Below are 19,050 nucleotides of genomic sequence, written 5' to 3' on the forward strand. Positions count from 1 at the left end.
CCATACCCACTTAAACTGATTGCACTAGAAAAATACACGATTTTTTTGGAATACATAAAATATTTATTTTTTATTAAATGTTGTAATATTTATAATTATATATATATATATATATATGTGTGTGTGTATGCATTGCAACTAGTTAGTGTTTCAAATAAAATACTCATCATATATTGGACATACTGTATAAGTCTTATAAAAAATGCTTTACCATATAAATATTATTATATTTTTTTTTACCTCCAAGAATAAAAGTAAATAAACCGAACCTATATTTAATAATCTGATTGTATAATGCGTATTTATTATAAATATAAGAACTGGTTTTGACATATTATTTAAAAATTGAAAATATGTAACTATTTAAAAATTGTTCAAAAAGTTGTTAAATAAAAAAAATTTTAAAAAAACATATACACATATTAAGTAAATATATATTAGAAATAATCTGGTTCTTATGAAGTTTCGAATTATTAATAAAAAATTGTTATGATAATTTAATCAAATAAAAGGTGTGTGCATATTTGACATTTTTTATTTTCCTTCTCCAAATTCCTTACACTTTTCTTCTGTCTCTATCAGACTTTTCCCAATATTATAATATACAGATAAAAAAATGAGAAAAAATATTTAATTCCATTTTAATATTCGATTTTGCTACCACTTATAAGTTTACGTGTCTATACAAAGTCTCACCCATTATGCAACCCTTTATCAGGCCATGCGCATACAACTTTACTTCGCAAATAATTAAAGAGCCGGCAAAATTTTCATCCTTCCGTACATCATACACACGTAAATGTATCTGCACGTGTGTCATATTTTTGCTTCACATATCCACAATCTATTCTTCCACCATAAAATGGTTTTCTTAAATGAAACAAAAAGGGGTTATAGATTCAAAAGAGAGAATATCTTTATATATGCTTACTTATTTTTCTATTTTATTTCCTTACATAATAAACTAATACAATGCTGTCCATTTTTACGAGCATTTGAATTGTTTATATTTTTCATGGGCCTCTTCCAAGGGCCTACTCCATTGGATAGAAAAAATAGAAAATGATGAAATCCCAATTTTAATAGCCAATATACATATATATGCTTATTTGGTAGGTTAGCTATTTTATTTATTCCATATTTATCGATGATGGCCACTTAAAATTAGGATTAGGTAAAAATTCATGACCAAGAAATGTATAAGAAATTAAATGGGGAGATATGAGTTGTATTGTTTGTTCATATTTATGTAGTTTACTAGCTAACTCAGATATAGTAATATTTGTAACAAACCCTGAATTAAATTTTTGAATTAGGTGTATACAAAATTGATAATAATTTTCTAAAGGATGAATAATTAGGCATCCTAACATATTTAGATGTTTAAAAAATAATAAATCTTTAGTATTAAGTGCAAACTCATTATTCTCACCTCTTGGCATAATTCCAATACCTATATTATAACTATTATCTTTATATAAATTATTATCACTATAATAGTTAGGGTTATTAGGATAGTTCATTATGTTCATTCCATTATGAGTGGAGTATCTTTCTCCTTTTTGAGACTCTTGTTGAATGAACTGATGAGTATTAAATATCTCATCATGTTGCATCACATACTCTTCTGGAATAATTATTTTAACTTTATATTCATTAAATTTATAATAATCTAATACTGTTTTAATTCTAAAAATATCGAAATATTTAATATAATTACTTTTATATCTTGTACCAATATTTTTACCATCTATCAAAACTACTTTTTTATTACTTTCATTTAAATATGGATTGCTATTCAACATATTTAAATTTATTTCAGCTTCATTTTTATTTCTATACCCCCCTAACACATCATTGAGTATTTGGTCATATGTGTTATTATTTATTTCATTATAATTGTTGTTATTATTAATCATTAGACCTTTTAAGTTGTCATAATAATTGTCTTTTTGTATTTGGGAAGGTGCATACTCCAGTTTGGCACATTTTGCAAGTTCTGAAAAAAAATTCGAGTTTTTCTGAGGACAAGTATCGCTTAAAATGTTTTCTCTATAATTGTACAGGTTTTCATCATGATTAGGTATGCTATTATTTTGTATAGAGATGTGACATACATCTACCTCCCTTTTCGGTGTCTGTTCATTTTTCGAACTCAGATGTTCACGATATGCTTCGACCATATCAGTATTATTATTTTGTTGATTTAAATCGATTTCACCATTTTTACTATCAACTATAAGCTTATTACTTAATGAAGTTTGGATATCTACGATATTTTTGGGATCACCCAATTTGTTTAAAATAGTTTTAGTGCTTCTACTATCGCTACCTTCATACTCCTCAGATGTTGTGTCATTGCTAGCATAGTCTGAGCTACTATTTCTCGTCTCATTTTTTCTATAACTTTTATGAGATTTAATTTGATCTGAATTATCAGAGTTAGTTACTTTTTCAATTTTCGAATTCTCCGATTCAGATGTGTCTTCATTATCATTACTGTGTGAATCACTCGCAGTATCAGTTTTACTATCCATATCATCGGATGTGTAACATGTATTTTTCGATTCAGTTTTCGATTCATTTGTTGATTTATTTTTTAATTTTTTATTTGCAATTATGCAAGATACTAATGGGTCGTTAGCAGCTTCCTTATTTTGATCATTTTTAGAGAGAATACTTATATTTTTTATTACTTTAATTCGTTTTGAATTATTTTTTTTAATATTTGTTTTTAAATATTCTTCGTTGGTTTGTTTTAGAATATGAATTTTACCTTCTTCAGATATTTTATTTTTATTCTCCATTTTACTTTTATTATTTAAAATGGAGTAAAATCGTAATATCCTTATTTTATCTTCTATCTTATCAATCTGATATATTTTTTCATGACTTTTTTTATCACTTTTTTCATGATTAGAAAAATATTTTGTGTGCATATTTTTGTCTTCTATCAAATTTTTATGATTCATTTGAGATTCTTCATAATGTTTTGCCCCTTTTTTTTTCTCTTTACTTTGAGTACTCGAATAATCGCTACAACTATCATGTGATGTGCTCACATAGTCATTACGCAATTCAGAGTGGTCATACAAATTATTATAACTATTTAATTTGTTATTATTTTTTTCTTTTTTATCTGTGCAAATTGAAGAAGACTTTTCAAATATCGATTTTTTTAAAAATATAGCATCTTCTTCATCAGAGTTGTCTAAATCGCTTGATTCTTGGAGAGAGTCCGAATTTGCTTGACTATCCTGACATTTCGGTAATCGAACTTTTTCATTTGAGAATTTTAAATCACTTAAAAATGGATAGACACATAAATCTTCATCGAGTACATAATACAACAAACGATTGTCAAATTTAACTTCTTCTTTAATTTCTATACTATATATCAAATTTTTAATACTATGTATAATATCACCATTTTTCAAATATTCTCGATCATCATTATTATCATATTTTTTTTCACAATCTTTTTTATTATTATTATTAGAGCAAGACTCAACAGTCGCTTTTTCCTTATAGTATTCATGATACAGTTTTATTAGATGATTTTTTTCTTCATTGTCTTTGTTATCTAGTTTAGTTATGTGTGTGTTGTTTAAACTTGTTTCATTATTAATCCAATATATTATATATACAAATATAGATAAATATTTCGAATAAAAATTGTTGTAAAAATATTTACATGATAATAAAATTTCATGAATTAAAATAAATGAAAAATATATTTGCTCATTTTTATATATATATTTATTTATATTAACACTTCCGTAGAAAAAATTGTCTATTTTATTTCTTTGTATCTCATACTGATTAATAATAATATATATGACCAGACTTAACAAAGTAAAAACAATAATAATAATATTTTTAAAGATCAAATCGTTATCTATTTTATTATTATATTGAATTTTTACATATTTATTTGTATAATACATAAATTCATTTTTTTTCTTTTCAAATTCATTCATATCAATTTTTGAAAATAATAATTTTATAATTTCAAAATAACTAATATAAAATTTTACAGTTGTTTCTTTTAATTCTTTATATGCATCATTTTTTTTTTTTATATATTTTTTTTTAGAAATTTCCCTTTTTTCTTCTTTACAAATTCTTCGTAGCAATTCATTTGCCGTTAGTTCTTTCTCAGATCTTTTATTCCTTCGATGTCTTCTTTTCGATTTTCTATCATTATTTCCATCACCTATACAAGTATGCTTACTCCTAAAAGATTTGGTACTACTACAAGTATCATTATCACTTTCACTACAACTATTGTCGCTGCTACTACTGTAGGTCCCACTATCACTTCTGCTATAACTATGGGCATCACTACTACTACCCATTTCAACAGGATTTTCTCTATCACTATTATATTGTTTGCCTTTCTTATATTCTTTTCTATTCTCAATGGATTTTGACCTTTTTTTTGTCAACTTTTTTTCTTTCTTATTATTCATACATGTTTGATCACTATTGTTCTCTGTCTGGTATTCACCAGTTTCACTATTTTCATCATTAAACGGATAAACATCCTTAATGAGTTGCAAAATTGCTTCCGGTTTATTTTTTTTATTTAATATTTGTTCCATATAAACAATGATAATGTCCCTATTTTTAGATGGCCGACATGATATTAGTGATAAAAAATAAAAATATAAAGATTGTATAGGATTTGTGCCTGTATATAATAATCCTAGTTGAGTAAATAAATAGCCATTATATTTGGAATAGTATAAAGATCTATAATAATTTATATATGAATTAAATTCATTTTCTTTCTTATCTTCATTAAAAAATTGCCGTTTATATCTAAACAAATCACCAAGAAATTTAAATATATTACATATGCATCCTCTACATATTTCTAAATTGGTATGTAATCGTTGAACTTCCTTACTTTCTTCATACTTATCGTTACTATATATTATATAAAATTTATCTATAACATTATTAGTATAATTATCGCAACTAAATGGGCAAATACTTGTGTCTTCTTGAAGTACATTTATATTATATAGATATTTCAAAAATAACATATTCTTCATCTTGTGGGCATGCTTCTTTATGTATAATATGTAATCTAATTTTCTTTCATCATATATTTTAAATGTATTAATTAAAAGATCTTTGAAATATATGCAAGCATCATTAATGTTTATATTGAATACTAACATGTATTTTTTATAAGCTTCTTTTTTGTTACTTTGATTAGAAAAATGTGTAATTTTGTTTGCTATACTTTTTATATCATAATAAAAATAATCCATCCATATGACATTTAAAGAGCCCTTTGATTTTACATTGTTATTTCTTAACATTTCAAAAAGTTTATCTTCCTCTTTTTTTTTTCCGATTATTCGATCACTTTCTGTTGTGTTAGTTTCACACATTTTATTGCCTTGTCTCCTCATTATTAAATTTGTATAAGTCTAGAATTAGGAAAAACAATCATATATTGCGTATTCCCTTATGAAAGTAGGTAAACCACCTATGCAAATCCTCACCTAGGTCCAATGAACCTTCTATATCTACGTGAGTATATCTATCTTCGTATTCCTATTTTTGCTTGTGTTGCACTTTTTTGGGTATATGTGTATATATACCCTTTAAAAAATACTATCTTTTTTTTTTGATTTACACACATTTCTACTACGATATTATATTATAGAAACTTTGGGTTCAGCTTCTTTTTGATGTGTCATAAAATATTCCTCTTTTTTAATGAAAAAAAAAAAAAAATTGTATACTTTCTTGGACTGATTCAAATACACAAATATATGCGCACGAATGTATTATTCGAATATTTTGCTTTTATAATCGTTCAAAAATATATTTAAAATATTATTATTATTTGTTTCATAATTTCCAAAACAAAATTTAGCACAATAAAATATGCTAGAATATATATAGTTTGCTAAAAGCATGTTAGTGAGACATTTGATAATTTGGTCGATCTTCCAAATTAATTATATGCTATGTAATATCATAAATGAATACAAATTTTATAGACTAAAAATTAATTATTATGGAATATAATGTAAAAGTATTTCTTTATATTTGTTTTTTTTTGATATATTTTTTTATATTACTATTTAATTATGTTTTCTATGAATTGCTTCAAAATACAGCATATGCATTCATACATATAGATATAATTCATAAAAGTAGAATATTGCTTGAATTGTTCTCTTGCATATTCCTAATTTATATACACAGTATATGTATTTTCAACGATATATAAAATTAATAATGCAATTTTTTTTTTTGCAAGGCTTATTTATATTTCCATAACAGAAAAATACATTTTTGTGCGCAGCCAAACGAGTACTTTTTTGGACTCCTTTAAATAATTGCACATAATGTATAATATAAATATATATATAATTTTTTAATACTTTTTAATATCAAAATATTCTCTACAAATATTTATTTGCTTTACAAAGACTTTAACAATGAAATTAAATTAAAAAATAAAATATATAAAACACTGTTAACAAAAAAGGTAGGCTTTAGGAAAAAAGGCGATATAGTGTATTTTTTTCTCTTGAAATAAGCATAAATATATAGAAAAAATAATTAGAAATGAAAACCAAGAAAACAACATTAAAAATATAAATTGAAATTAAAATATTTTAATAAAATATTATTTTGAAGAATTTTAAACAATTATATTATTCCACTGTCTATAAATATATTTTCATTTCCATTTATTATATATATTTTTTTGTAAAGATAAAGCTTTCCCCCATTTTAAACTTTTGTAATAACATATTATGCCGAAATATTAACTCTTTTACTATATATGTATGCTTGTATTTTTTTTTATAGCTAGCTTTTATTTACTATATTTTATTGTAGTGAGCTATTATTTTATATTGCTTTATTTTATTTGTATTTAATTTCAAAGAATACAACTATGTATAAAAAAAATATAGCTAAATGGTTCATAATATTAATAACTTAGCGTATTATTTATGGCATTATATAGGCTATTGTTTTCAAAAAGCCGTTTTAAGTGCAAGCTCGCTATGTGCACACATAATATATATGCACATATAAAAATATAATTTTTTTTTCATAATAAAAAAAACATTAGTTGTACATATAAAAGTGTCTTGTATTTTCATATTTCTTGATTTCAATTTCGATCTTTTGACGATTGTTTTTTATATATAATATACTGAAAACTATTATATAAAACTATGGGTAAGCATTGGTAACTTAACATATTAATTTCGAAATTAGGAAAGAAAAAAGGAAAAATAAAATGTTTATTTAGCTAAAGAAATATTCTATAATGTTTTTGTCACTCTTATTTACATATAGAACTTAATTATGCTTGTAGAACAAAATAGGTGTTGTAATGGCTCGTTTATAGAATGTGTATAGATATAAATGTGTGTACCCATTTCGAATCTATCACCCCAAAATGGCATACCACGGTTTTTGAAATGTATTCCTGTTCATATTTTTTTTTCTTTTTTTTTTTTTTTGCAACCTCAACTAGCTATTTTTCTTCCATAATAATATAAATTTATTTTGAAGTATAAAAAAAAAATATTTACACATAGTAATATAGCTATTTTATCTTCAAAAAAAAACATATAACCAATAAATTCATATGCTCTTATTTCATACTATGTAAAAATTTATATTATCCTCAATATGTTTTAAATAAATAGCATAAAATTGTACACACACACTGTAAATGTGTATAGATAATTGTAGTTTTCACATTTTAAATGATTAAAACAGTTTAACAAAATTAAGTATAAAATAACTATTTTATGCTATATGGAATTTCTTTATTATATCATCCAAATGATAAACAATAAACTATTTTATATTATGTTGCATTATATTTTTATTTATCATTATTATTATTTGTTATATAATAAAACAAGAAATCCATGTATTAATGTCTACATTTTGAATACACTTTAGTTGGTCACTTGTTCTATAGCATATTAATTTGTAATAACTATTGTTTATAGTGGTTTGTTATTTTTTATTTTTATATTCTACATTTTGTCATGTTATTTATTTAAATAAAAATGTTTGGTGTCTTCATGTCACTATTTATATAACTGAACATATGTAGATTTGTGTTGATTTTGTGCTGATTTTTTTGTGTGGTTTTAAATGACATCGCTTTGTTCTTTTGTCTACCTGTATATATTTGTTCTGTTTTTTGTACATTATAGTATAAACAATGAAGAAGTCAATTGATTACATAAATTTGTTTTTTATAAACTCTATCCATTCGTTAATTTTGTTGATATTTATGTCTATTTTTTTTTTTTTGTTGGATGGAATAAATACATTTGAATTTATAAGTATTCAAGAAAGAACAACCCAAATGATATGGTGCACTTTTTTTGTTTTACAAATAGGACTATTAAAAATAGCAGAAGTTTTTTCAAGCAACCCAAATGAAAAACATTTTATTTATATTAATTATATGCTAGTTGCATATGTATTTTTGGCACCATTGTCATCATCACTTTTATTTACTTCTGCTTTATCATGGATAAAATGTATTTATTTTATATACTCCTTGGGACTAATAACCTCTATTAGAATAAGAGAATTATTTTTTATTTGTTTAATTACATTTTCATGTGGGTTTATACGTTTTTATTATAGTTTCGCTGATTCAACTGTTGTTTTTTGCTTCATTATATTATTAGCAGTGCACCTTTCTATACCTATTATAGCTCATATTGTATTATATTTTTTGGCTAAACAAGTAGCTTATATTAAGCAAAAACCATTACGAGCTTTTGATAATATTGAGTCATATTTTCATGAGCTGGAGAAGCGAGCCATTTTGATAAGAAACAATTTGATATATTGCCAGCAAAATAATATCAGTGTAGACATATTAGGTAAAAAAATAAGAAGACATTTTGTCAAAATTCATATCACTTAAATTTTATTTATGGATAGATTAATGTAACTATATAATTAAAAATTAACATTTTTTTCCATTTTAATACACTGCAGGAAACAATTTATTTGAATATGAAGTAAATGACGGAATAAAAAAAATAAAGACAGTAAACAAAGTTGGATTATATTCATATGAATCTGAATGTAGTTTAAATAAAATTCAGTGCGACACACCTTTTGATGTTAGTGATGTAAATTACTCGAGTTTTCATTCATTTCATATCGAAATGGAAAAAGACGCTTTTCAAAATGAAGAAAGATTTATGAATACAAAAAAAAATACAAGAATATTAAATACGGGATCGTCCAATATATCTATTGATAAATTTATTAATAGCGAAAAGGGATATCATACAGAAAATGATAAAATAATAACTAAGGGTAAAAAAAACTCAAAAAAGAATGTAAATGAAATTGATAAGAAGAAAAACAAAAACTGGATTCATGAATATGTAATGGATAAAAGTGATGATAGAAAATATTCATTTTTGGATAAACATGGATCTGTTGAAAAAAACCTAAAAAAGCTGAGTAACGTGGAATTATCCAATATGAATGAATTAGAAAGTGATCAGATAAATAACAATATAGAAAAAATGAATAGCACAAAATTTGATATATATAATAATAAAGTTGTACAGAAAAATTTTTCTCTTTTACGTAATGGTTTAGTAAAGTTTAATAGGAAAAGAAATATATTACTTTCAGAGGAATTAAAAAAAAAAATTAATTATATTTATTTTGATAAAAATGGGAATATAAAACAATCTAAAATAATACCCTTATATGTTTTAGAAAGACACAACTTAAATAATATTTCAAAATATTTAAAAAGTGAAAAATCAAAGAATAATGAGGAAAATAATTATTATCATCAATTATTTACGCTTCTCAATGAAAAACAAAAATTATTTCCAAATTCTAAAGGTAAACAATATACGAACTTAAATTTGTTAAGTAATGTAAAAACCGTTGAGAGTATCCAAGATATGAACATCGGTATAGACAACAATCACCATAAGCATAAAAAAAATCATAAACAAAATTTATCAAAAAAAGAAAAGGGTAATAATAATTCAAAAGTAATAAATATTTTTAACTCAGATTTGATGAAATCACTTGAAAAAAGAAAACTATCTAGCTATAAGTTAAAGGCAACTTCAAAGAGTGAGGGTATTGAATATGATAAGGGTAGCTACTATAATGAGCATAATAGTAATACGAATGGTGAGGCCCAAGATATTATGAAAGCAAATAAAAAAAGTACGAGAATATTTTACCTTATGGATCATGATGAAACAGAAGAAAAAAACGAAGATGAATATGAATGCTCTGATTTTATAGACGAGAAAAAAAATATAAATAAATTTCATAGTCTTTTATCTAATAATAATGGAAATAATTTTTTGATAAAAAATAATAATAAATTTTATATAAATAAATCATATTCAAAAAAAAATATATTATATTCCGAAGAGTCGAGTTCCTATGCATCTTCATGTAACTATGGTTTTTTTGTTGATGATGCAGTAGATAATTCCGTTGAAGAAGAGCATATAGAAAGTGATGAAAATAGTAAAGACGAAGAAAATAGTTCCACCAGTTTAAGTGCAAGCCCAACTATTAAAACAGTTTGTAAGTGGAAAAAGAGTGTTTTAAGGGGGGAGAAAAAACAACAAAAAAATAGTAAAAATTTTGAAAATACGATGCATGAAAAAAATGGGATGAATTCAATTAGACAACAAGGCGGTAATAGCATGAATGATAAAATGGATAGAAACGTGGGGAAATGCTGGGTTCGAAAAAAGAGAAAAAGTTTCTATTTTGGTGAACAATCAAAAAGCAGTTATGTGTTTAATGAGGATGTAAATAAAGATAATATTGAGACTAGCGAAAAAAATGATGAAAGTTTAATGAATCATGATGATGGTTTTTATAAAAATTCGAAAGAGAATGAACAAATGAATAAGAAGGAAATCAAGGAATATCAAGACAAAGAATCATCGAATACATGGGGTAGATGCTTAAGTAAAAAGGATAAAAATAAAAAAATTGATATGCAATCAAGGTGTTATCAGACAATACTTAGCAAGAGAAATGAATCAGATATATTAACAAAAAAAAAACATTTTTTTAAATTTTATGATTTTATATCGGTAGATTATATGAAAAATCCAGATAATGTTGTAGGAAGTAAGAATAAAACAATTTTTGATTATATAAAAATGTTTTTTTTATCTTTAAAATGTATTAGCCATATTTTTGAAAAAATCAAATTATGTTATGATAAAAATGGAACTAAGAAAAAATATTGGGAAAATTATAATGACGTTTTTTATAAATCAGAATGGAAATATAGTATGCAAGACAATGAATTAGAATATATTTTAAATTACAAAAATTTTAAAAGTTGGTATGTTTATTGGGTTAAAAATATTTTATTTAATTATTTTAAAAGAACTCGGATATTAATTTTACTCTTGTTAATACTAAACGTATTAATAGTTTATTTGCAAATGCATATATTTTGTTTTCTATTCAAAAACGAGAAGATTAATTATAATGACAATTTTAATATATTACATAGGGTTGATACATTTTTTAGATTTTATATTGAAAAGATGTTTGGATCGAAAGCTCAAATGGATATAACCAGTATAGACAATATTGTAAATGACGATACTTTTAAAAAGTATATGTATATAAGAATACCGATACAGCTAGCTATTAATATTTTACTTGTCATTCCATCCTTTATAATAAAAAACAAAAGAAATATAAATATATTACACATATGTTCAATTTTAAATTGTTTAGTTAATATATTTTTTGGAATGCTAGATATAACGTATTCGCTAAATGAAAAAATATATGATACCCATCATATATATAAAATATTAAATCATTTTAATGTTTTTGATATATATTTAATTGGGAAAATTATAACTAGTATATTTATAATTCCATTTATTACAAACTTTAGTGAATCCAAAACAGCTATGTTAGTCTATTTTAGCTGTTTTTCGTATATAACTACTTTTTACTATTCCTTTAGTCCGATTTCATTTTCAATCAAGCTAATGTTCATAACAAACTTTATCCTCATTATTGCAATTTCCATTGTAACAGTCCATTTTACCAGGTAAGTTTGAAAAAGGAGATGAAGCAGTCTACATATGGGTTGCATGCTTGGCTCATCATATTTTGTTCACATTTTTTGACATTTTTTCAAATTTTTTCAAATTTTTCCACATTTTTACCTTAGGCTGGTAGCTAAATCGCGGAAAATGCTGTTCGTTAAATATGTGTTGCCCTATTTCATTTACTTAACATTTTTAAGCACGAGTATGAATATTCATAGGGAGGTTCAAGATGGAAAAAAGGAACCAGCCTAAAGGTTCCTCATTTTATTTTGTTACAAAACATGCAAATATGTGATATTATTTTTTTTTAATTTTTTTTTCTCATTTTTGTTTATATTAAATCGGAAGATTTTATTTTTTTTTTTGGTAATTATTATAGTGTTTACTTATTTTTTCGTTTTATTATCCTGAAATTGGGGACTTATTTTGCTACAGTGCTCTGCATGCTTACAGTTCCTTACAGTTTTCTTTAATGTTTCTTTCACTTTTTTTAGACTTATGAATATAAAAAATAAACTGCAGCAGCACGTAAGGTGCAAAATATTATGATGGTTTATTTTGTTTTGAATTTACTACAAAATAATATATGCATAACCTATTTGAAAAAGTAATAAATTATTTATGAGCCTGCTATTTACCATTTTAATAATAATACCTATAAGTTTAGATAAAAAAATATATTTTTAAAAATTTTGTTATATTTATGTGTATACTAAGTATGTTTATACATTTAAAAAAATAGTGAGTTACTTATTATTTACTAAAAAACTTAAGAATGAAAAAAAATAGTATAGGATTGAGTTGCTGCTCGATATATTCGAGTCCTTTAGATTATGAAGGAAATAAATTAAAAATAATAGAAAGTATAAAAGAATGTAAAAAGTTAAATTGTAGTATAAGAATTGGAGGTGAATTAGAAATAACTGGAGTAAGTTGTAAAAATAGTTTTAAAGGAATTGAAGACATTCATGAAAATTGTTGGATAACATTAAGTAATATATTAAAGGAAAAATATGAAAATGGTAATATAACGGATAATATATTATGTTTTATTAGTATGCCTATTTATTTTAAAAAAAAATTATATAGTTCAGAAGTCATTATATATAACAGTCAAATTATATATATATCTCCTAAGGAAAATGTTGAGAATAATGATCAGTCGATGTACTTTTCATCATATACTGGATTAAATCATGAAAATGCAAAAAATGATGGACAAAGTTCTATCATTTTTTCGAACAGTAATGTTAATATAATTTCTAATAATTTTGAAACGTTTCCATTGCCAATGTGTATCCAAAAGATAACACAACAAAAAGAAACATATATAGGAAAATGTATAATAGAATATGACGGAGTAAAAATAATGCATACCTTTTTAGATGATTTAATTAGTATAGAAAGAAATGAAACTATTGATGATAGAATTGATATATTTAATAAATGGGATCCTAATTCGAATGAAACTATTAATTATGTTAGTGACAATAAGAAAAATATATCTCCTTTTGAAAAAGAGTATACAAAACTGGTCACTACAAATAAAATAAATTTAGAATGTGTTGATGTATTGCTAGTAAATGGGTATATAACTAATGAACTTGAATTATTTAAAAAATATTTTTCAGCATTAATGAATCTAACAAAAAAATATCCACATTTAACTTTATGTTTTAGTAATAATTTTGGGTGTGATAATTATTTGTATATGTTTGATGGGTTCTCATTTATCGGAAAAGATGACAAAATTTTGACAAAAAATGGAAGGTATTCATTTTACGAGATTCAAGTTGCATCTACCAAGGTAGAAATTGAGAGAAACAAAATGAATTCTAAAAGTGGTGAGAATAAAGTTGAAAAGCAAATATCTCTACTATCAATTAATAAACATGACAAAGATACAAAAGAACCCATTTTCACATACAATAAAGACATACCTTTATCTATAGAATGTTCTAAAGATATATTATCGAAAAATCTTCCTGACATTTTTAACATAAATAAATATTCAAAAGATAATAAAAATTTAACGGAATTATTTAACAACCATCATTGTGATGATATGCAAAATGATGACGAATCTAAAACGGAGTCTCGTTCTTGTTATATTTTTAATGGAAAAGTAGAAAGATTACACAATATTTATGAAGAACTAAGTTTTAATTGTTCTATGTTTTTATGGCATATTTTACACTTATCAAAAGCAAAAGGTTTTACTTTAGCATTGTCTGGAGGAATAGACTCAGCCTTCTGTGCATGTATGGTATATGTACTATCAACGATGTTAGAAATTCAGATGAAAGAAATTGAAGATGATAGAAAAAATGGAGAAAAAAAACATATTGACGATATAAATAAAGAAGCATTTTCAAATAAATTAAAAAATGTTTTAATAAATAAAGCATGTAAAAAAAGTATTTGTAATCAACTATTAAATACATTATCTATGCCATCAAAAAATAATAGTTCAGAGACAAAATATTTTAGTGAAGAATTAAGTAAAGCCATTAATTCTTATCATAACATTTATTGTATAGATGATATATTTAATTTTTTTAAAAATGCAGGAGAAAATTTTTTAAATGAAAAATTAAAATTTAAGTCTGAAAATGGAACAAATTATCATGATTTGTGTTTACAAAATATACAATCAAGATCAAGAATGATTATGATATATTTTTTTAATACATTAATTTGTCAAAAAAAATATGCACAATATAATATGTATAATGAATTCTTAATAACATTAGCTACTGGAAATTTAGATGAATCTATATTGGGATATTTTACAAAATATGATTGTTCATCTGGTGATATTGATATTATTGGAAATGTCAGTAAAATTTTAATAAAAGAAACTATGTGCTACATAGCTAATAATCCTATTTTTGATCTTCAAATTTTAAATAAAATAAATTCATATTCACCAAGTGCAGAATTAAAACCTTTAGATAATAAACAAATTGATGAAAATGAATTAAACTTAAAATTTGTTGAAATAAAATTATTAACAATTTTAAAAAATAAATTTTCTTTAGGCCCATCTTCTATGTATTATTATCTTTCTCAATATTTTTGGCCAAATATGTCTAAATCCGATATATTTGATAAAATTCAAATATTTTTTACAAAAGTATATAAAAATATTCACAAACTTTTTATCCTTCCACCTTCCTTACAAAATGAATCATGTGCTATTAATATGAACAACTTCTCAAACTTTGCCACAATCGATTTCGATCAAATGAGACAACGATATGGAATCCCCATGGACAATAAAATGGGTGACAAAAACCAGACCAAATAAATAAGTCCGAAATAGCCAAAATTGGATGGCATCACAAATAAGTACCTTTGTATGTACTACATTTTCTTTTATTAATTTATCCATTTTTATTACACATTTTTATAAAAAATTTCGTTCGAATGCTATAACTTGATTATTTATTATGTCTTGTAAATTTTCATTTTCTTTAGAACTTTCTTCATTTAAATATTTTTCAAAAATAAAATTATCATCCTCACTTAGATTATGTACATCATCAAAATTAATGGATGTGTTAATAATTTTTTGACTTATTAATCTATCTTCTTTATTTGAACTTTGTTCTGTTTTCTTTTTCCCATTCCCAATATTACTATCGATTTTGCTTACACATTTCTTTTTTTTTTCGTTTACTATTTTTAGTTTATTTTTATCATTAACATTGTTGTTCTTTTTTTTACTCTCTATAATGTCTACCTTACCCTTATTTCCATTTTTTAAACCCTCCTTTGCTTCCCGTTTGTTATGTATATTTGGTTTGCTTTTTTTTTCGAAGCAACTATTTGCATCCTCTCTATTTGATGCACTACCTATGCGATTATTGCTTGTTATTTTACCTCTTGTTTTTTTGTCAACATTTTTCACTACAATTCTTGGAACATTAAGGTTTGATCTGTTTGAAGGAGCGTGATAATTAATGCCATTTTTCATTTCTGTTTTTTTTGAAATGGTGGAATGTTTTTGATTTTTTTCTTTCCTTTTGATAATTGTAGGATTAATTGATTTTAGTTCTCCCCAATCTGCAGTTTTAGATGAACTTTTTTCAAAATGCTGAATATCTACATCTGAACTATTATTAATAGATAATGTTTTATAATTATTTGATGATGTAACATATTCATTAGAATTTGGTATGTCTTCATTTTGGCTAGTTAACATAGCTTGGCTATTTTTATTTCTGCTAGCTATCTCACTACTGCTATTTCGATAACTTAGTGAGCCATCTTTATGATCATGTATATTATTAATAAAACATTTTTTATTATTCGAATGAGAAAAAGAAAAAGGAAACATATTACTATTTGTTAAATTATTATTAATGTTAATAATATTTTTATTACTTTCATTTAATGATGAATTTTCTTCTTTATTATAATATTTATATATTTCATTTTTTGATGAAACATAATTTTTACTATCTCCTTCAGCATCATCATTAAATAGGTACTCCATCAAAGGTGCTGTTCCACCAGTTCTTTCTATTCCTTCTTTTATATTATTATATTTATAAAAATGTTTATTTGGGTGAGCTATATTTTCATTTTCTTTATCATAGTAGATATTAAAACTTTCTGTAACATTCCGATTGTCCTTAAAGGGATCTGAATACATATTTATAGAATTTGGAAAATTATGTCCATTATTTAGTTCATTATAATTTAACTTTTTAATTTTGTTAATCATTTTTTTAATATGGTTAAATGTTTCTAGTTTAACTTTTTTTAAATTTAATAAATTATTATTTTGTATAGTGTCTAAATTTAGTTTTCTTATTTGTTGGGAATAATCGGAATCAAATATATGATCATCATAATCACCTGTACAACTAGATGATCCTTCTGATAAATCATATGATTCCATATCACTATTATTATCATTGTGTAACAATTTTTTCCAGATTTTTAATTCTGGATTTGGATATATATTTTTTTCATCAAACTCTTTTGTTTTTGTAATTTCAATTTTATAACAATCTATGTTGCAAGTTTTAGTATTAAAACTATCGATATCAATACATAAAGGCTCAGTGTATTTTTCAAGTTCTTTTGTAAAATTATTTATAGTTGTATCATTACTAAAAGAGGAAACATCAGTTGATTCAGTCATATAATCATATTCAGAACAATTATCTATTGATATATTTGAACTATGCTTATACTTATTTTTGTGTATACATTTTCCAATATAATGATCATCTTTATTTTTTATTTCACTTTTTCTTTGTAATTTTTTTTTATAATTTTTATTTTTTCTTGGATATTCACTTCTGCATCTTAAATATCGTGATACTAAAATCCGATTATTTTTATCATATATTTCATCTATTGAACTATTGCAATATGTTTGAGTATCATAATCTTCGTTTTCACTAAGACAGTTTAAATCTATGTTACTTCCTTCATTAGAAATATTTGATAAATATCCATTATGTTTTCGATTATTTCTTCTATATTTATAAACATAAACTTCATCATAATCAGAGTAATTTTTATCACCTCTCTTTTTATATTTTTTTTTTCTTTTATTAACATGATTAACAAAAGAATTATTTCTAGCGAAATTTACACTTGAACTAAAATACCCATCGTTTATATGATCCGTTTCGTTACAAATATATGAATGTCTATGACGACCATACTTATTTAAATGTCTAAATGGGATACCACCATCTGTTACTACATCATCCTCTTCGTCTATTTCTTCCTCTTTAGCTTTTTCGGCATCTTCTTTGCTGCAATTAACTGGATTTGCTTGATTATTTCCTTTTTTATGTGAAGTAATATTCATGCCACATTTGTTCAAACCTTTTTTATGTGCATATTTTGATTTTTCTCCATTCTTTTTTAATTCTTGAATAGATTGATTTTTTTTTTTTTTTACATTTTCCTTGGGGTTAGAATTACTAAGTGAATATATTTTTTTTTCTCGCTCTCTCATTTTTTTTAGCCTTTCTTGATATTCTATTTTGACCTTGTCTAAATTTCGTGACTTAAAACTATTTCTTTTTTGTTCTATCTCTTCTTTAGATAATTTAAATTTGTTTAAATCATTTTGATTGCTATCCCATTCATTCGGATGTTTCACTGGTTTTACTTTGACCCCTTTTACAATTTCATTTTTTTTTTTTTTATTATTATTTTTTAACAATGGGATTAATGGTTTATTATTATACTTTTTCAATATTTCCGTATTTCGTTGTATCACTTTTTTTTTGAGATATTTCTTTGGATCTTTATTATTATTATTATTATTGTCGACTTCTTTTAATTCCTTATCATTTTCTCCATTACTTAAATCGGTTATATTATCTTGTTTTTTGCAACTTTCCCTATAATTTGTTACTGCTTTATTATAAAAATCGTCAACTAGCGAATCGTAACTGCTATCATCACTTTTATCATTTTCTAAAAGTTTGGCATGATCTATTAAATTATTATTGTTAGCAATTATATCTGCTTCTTTGTTATAATCATTATTGTAATTTAAACGTGTTTCTTTCTCATTTAGCTTTTTCTTTTTTTCAATTACATTATTTTCATACTTCTTTATAATCCCAATTGCAATATCACTATAGTCACTTTCACTAAATCCTTCCATTTTTGTTTTACAAGAATACAAAAAAAAACATAGCAAATATTCCCTGCCTATTGTGTGTCCATACGCCCATATGCTATATTATATACATGTGTGTGTGTGTATGTATTCCTATTCATTTCAATTAAATAACCTTTTTAAAAATTAAAAAAAAGCCAAATAAATTTTATTTGTTTATTTATTTATTTATTTTAAATGGCTAGAAAAAAAAAATAAAAAAAAAATAATAGCTACTTTGTATGCATGTTCATATTTTTTTTGCTATTTTTTTTTTTAATTTATATCTGTTAATAATTT

General features: G+C 23.8%; 4 protein-coding genes across 4 annotated transcripts; 2 read left to right on the forward strand and 2 right to left on the reverse strand.

Moving 5' to 3' along the window:
- Positions 1-1,130: 1,130 nt before the first annotated feature.
- PVVCY_0802490 (conserved Plasmodium protein, unknown function) lies at positions 1,131-5,405 on the reverse strand (the record flags this gene model as incomplete). The annotated part of the gene is made up of 1 exon (XM_008627048.2): positions 1,131-5,405. The coding sequence occupies one exon, from the start codon at positions 5,403-5,405 to the stop codon at positions 1,131-1,133; it is 4,275 nt and encodes a 1,424-aa protein (XP_008625270.2).
- A 2,969-nt stretch (positions 5,406-8,374) lies between these two features.
- PVVCY_0802500 (conserved Plasmodium protein, unknown function) lies at positions 8,375-12,244 on the forward strand (the record flags this gene model as incomplete). Its single annotated transcript, XM_037634261.1, has 4 exons — positions 8,375-8,903; positions 9,022-11,968; positions 12,097-12,109; positions 12,233-12,244. 4 exons carry the CDS (start codon positions 8,375-8,377, stop codon positions 12,242-12,244), a joined length of 3,501 nt encoding a protein of 1,166 aa, XP_037490381.1.
- Positions 12,245-12,885: 641 nt separating this feature from the next.
- PVVCY_0802510 (glutamine-dependent NAD(+) synthetase, putative) lies at positions 12,886-15,420 on the forward strand (the record flags this gene model as incomplete). Its single annotated transcript, XM_008627050.2, has 1 exon — positions 12,886-15,420. The coding sequence occupies one exon, from the start codon at positions 12,886-12,888 to the stop codon at positions 15,418-15,420; it is 2,535 nt and encodes an 844-aa protein (XP_008625272.2).
- A 99-nt stretch (positions 15,421-15,519) lies between these two features.
- On the reverse strand, positions 15,520-18,756 carry PVVCY_0802520 (conserved Plasmodium protein, unknown function; the record flags this gene model as incomplete). The annotated part of the gene is made up of 1 exon (XM_008627051.2): positions 15,520-18,756. One exon carries the CDS (start codon positions 18,754-18,756, stop codon positions 15,520-15,522), a length of 3,237 nt encoding a protein of 1,078 aa, XP_008625273.2.
- Positions 18,757-19,050: the final 294 nt, after the last annotated feature.

The sequence above is a fragment of the Plasmodium vinckei genome (genome assembly GCF_900681995.1).
Source record: "Plasmodium vinckei vinckei genome assembly, chromosome: PVVCY_08".
Classification (NCBI taxonomy): Eukaryota; Apicomplexa; class Aconoidasida; order Haemosporida; family Plasmodiidae; genus Plasmodium; species Plasmodium vinckei.